This window comes from Geospiza fortis, unplaced genomic scaffold (assembly GCF_000277835.1).
Source record: "Geospiza fortis unplaced genomic scaffold, GeoFor_1.0 scaffold19, whole genome shotgun sequence".
NCBI lineage: Eukaryota > Metazoa > Chordata > Aves > Passeriformes > Thraupidae > Geospiza > Geospiza fortis.
Genome location: NW_005054465.1, coordinates 582,119 through 584,935, shown reverse-complemented (window position 1 = coordinate 584,935; position 2,817 = coordinate 582,119). Strand labels below are relative to the sequence as shown.

At 48.0% G+C, this 2,817-nt stretch overlaps 1 protein-coding gene across 1 annotated transcript in view; it reads left to right on the top strand.

The window, feature by feature from the left end:
• LOC102036107 overlaps positions 1 to 640 on the top strand; it is a 7,696-nt gene extending 7,056 nt beyond the window's left edge. The window contains exon 4 of the mRNA XM_031062792.1: positions 503 to 640. Within this exon, the coding sequence (XP_030918652.1) occupies positions 503 to 616 (114 nt within the window). The 3' untranslated portion in view covers positions 617 to 640. The remainder of the gene's footprint in view (positions 1 to 502) is intronic.
• Positions 641 to 2,817: the final 2,177 nt, after the last annotated feature.

The window sequence follows — 2,817 nt, the reverse complement described above, 5'->3', positions numbered from 1 at the left end:
CCCCCCCCCCGCCCCCAGCACCCCCCTCAGAGCATGACAGGCTTCCCGGGCGTCGCCGGGCACCCCCGCACCACGGCGCCCACGCCGCCGGGGGAACACGCCGCCGAGTCCCGCCTCGGGCCGCAGCAGCTCCGGCCAGAACACATGGGGCACCGTCACCATCCTCCTCCTCATCCTCCTCCTCAGCATCACCCCGCGGCCCTTAAGATCAGCCCTGCCCCTCATCCCCACCACCAGCTCCTCCACCACCACCACCACCACCATCATCATCATCATCATCATCATATGGCAGGCCAAGCCGAGGTGGTCTCTAGTCACACGGCAGCGTTTGGCCCGGCGCAGTCACCAGCAGCCCCTTACCCCGTGTCTCACCCAGCCCAGGCTCTGGCAGCAGGTAGGGACTTCTTCATCCGCAGAGACCTGCCGGCCCCACTCATGCCAGGGCTGACCGAGCAGCACCCCGCTGCAAGTTCTCACCACGGACTGTTTGTCTCAACAACAGGTAGCTACCCCGGACACCATGGTCACCAGCACCACCACTCAGAAGCTGGGAATCCCTCTCTGTTCACTGGACTCCATGAGCAGCCTCCCCATGCAGCTCCAGGTGGCCATCTAAACGGACAGCTCAGACTGGGGTTACCTGGAGAAATGTACGCCAGGTCTGAACATTTCACTCAAGTACCAGCCTCCAGGACAGACCATTTTGCTGCTTCTTCGCTTCATAACTACGGTGGTATGAATCTGAACGTGAACCTGGCTCCACACCACGGCCCGGGTGCCTTCTTTCGTTACATGAGGCAGCCCATCAAACAGGAACTCATCTGTAAGTGGATTGAGTTGGACCAGACTCCCAAAAAATTATGCTCGAAAACTTTCAGCACGATGCACGAGCTGGTGACTCATGTCACGGTGGAGCACGTTGGAGGACCCGAGCAGTCCAATCACATATGTTTCTGGGAAGAGTGTCCGAGAGAAGGGAAACCTTTCAAGGCCAAATATAAACTTGTAAATCACATCAGAGTCCACACAGGTGAAAAACCTTTCCCCTGCCCTTTCCCAGGCTGTGGCAAAGTGTTTGCCAGATCAGAGAATCTCAAAATACACAAAAGAACTCATACAGGTCAGTATGTAAAGCTCTCTTTACTCTCTTTCTCTCTGTTATTCCGTGTACTGATTTGCTTTTTCTTTCTTTTTTTTTTTTTTTAATGTATCCTTTGAGTTGTTATTGAATGCACGCCAAGTACTTCTGGAAAATAAATTCTCAGATTTGTTTGCTTCTTTACCGTTTGGAGAAGGGGGAGGAAAGGGGGGGGGAAGGGGACAGCGAAAGCAAATCTCAGAATTCTCGTCCATATTTTTTTCTGGTTGTGCAGAGAGGTTGCTGTAATGTTTATATGGGTAGATCTGTGTAAATATCGAACGATATAGTTACTATTTCTGCTAATTCACGCAGGCGAGGATTTTTTTTTCGATTTAAGTAGTCGGGGGGAAAAAATGAAATCATTGTGCAAGCTCACAAATTAAAAGTGAACAATGGAAGTTACAACTTGTCTAGTCAGTTTTGACTGATGTCGCTGAGATGCTGCTGCTCGAACATTGTGAGAATAACACAGCTGCGACCTTTTCGTTCAACAGTTCTGTTTTGGGCAGAGGGAGTTTCAAATGTTTGATCTGAATAACACTGACATTTTTAATGAGCATTGCCTTCCAACGACTTTCTGCATTCGCAAATATGGGGAGCTGCGATTTCTGATCCTCGTGAGGGAAAAAAAAAAGAAAAAGAAAAGAAAGAAAAGAAACCCTTGTGTTGTTTCGGCCTGTACATTCTGAAATGTCATTTGCAGATCTGTTAAGTGAAATTGGGACATGTGTCAGAAACATCTGTTAGTTCTAGTTAACAGAAAATAAAGTAACACGATGGACGATCTTGCAGAACTACGTTTGAACTCTTCCGGCCAGGAAAGCATTTATAATTAATGAAATTGCACGTAGAAAGTTTTCACACTTCCAGGAGCAGCTTGTGAAGTTGTATTAATTAGTTTAGCAGCCGGTGTTTGTAGTCCATAGCGCTGGCTTGTCTTTTTTTTTTTTTTTTCTTTTTCTTTTTCCCTTCTCTAAAGAAGAAGATAAGAAATAAGCCCTTTTTGGAAAATTTAATCTGTTCCAGTGTAGGGTTTTCCACCTCCCACCCCCTTCTGTACAGCCTTATGCACTGCGAGGGAAACTACATAATCCTATTGTAAGATCTGCTTACAGCCAAACGATTTTTTTCGCCTTCCAGTTCATAAAACTCCCCTTCCCCCATGCTCGGTGCAGGGCTTGACCTTCCAGGAGTTGCATTTTTTATGATAGAGCGCGACGTGATATAATATGCAGAACATACACTAATTTCGTATCGCTATCATCTAAACATAGCACTGAGATTTTACAGCGACCGTCACTCGTCACCTCATTATTTTTCCATCGCTCTATGAGGAGTAAGTCTGTGTGCGGGGCGGGGGGGGTTGGGGTGGAGGAGGTGGACGACAGCATAGTTGTGTTCCTCGGCTGCCTTCTTGGCCCCCTTTTTCCTCGAAAAAGGGGTATCCCCGGGTCACGGAACTTGTATCCCAGCCAGTTCCTTGTTGGATCAGCACAGGTACAGCCATTAACCGGCAGAGCTCATCTCTTAATGACAGTGTTTTTCTTAAGTAAACAAACTTTTACTGCTCTTTAACGGCCTCACTGTTTGAAGTCTCTGAAGCAGAAAATGGTTAAATTCTTGGGAAAACTGACCTACATCAGAGATGCAGGTTCAGGGCAAACCCGAGAGCGGAG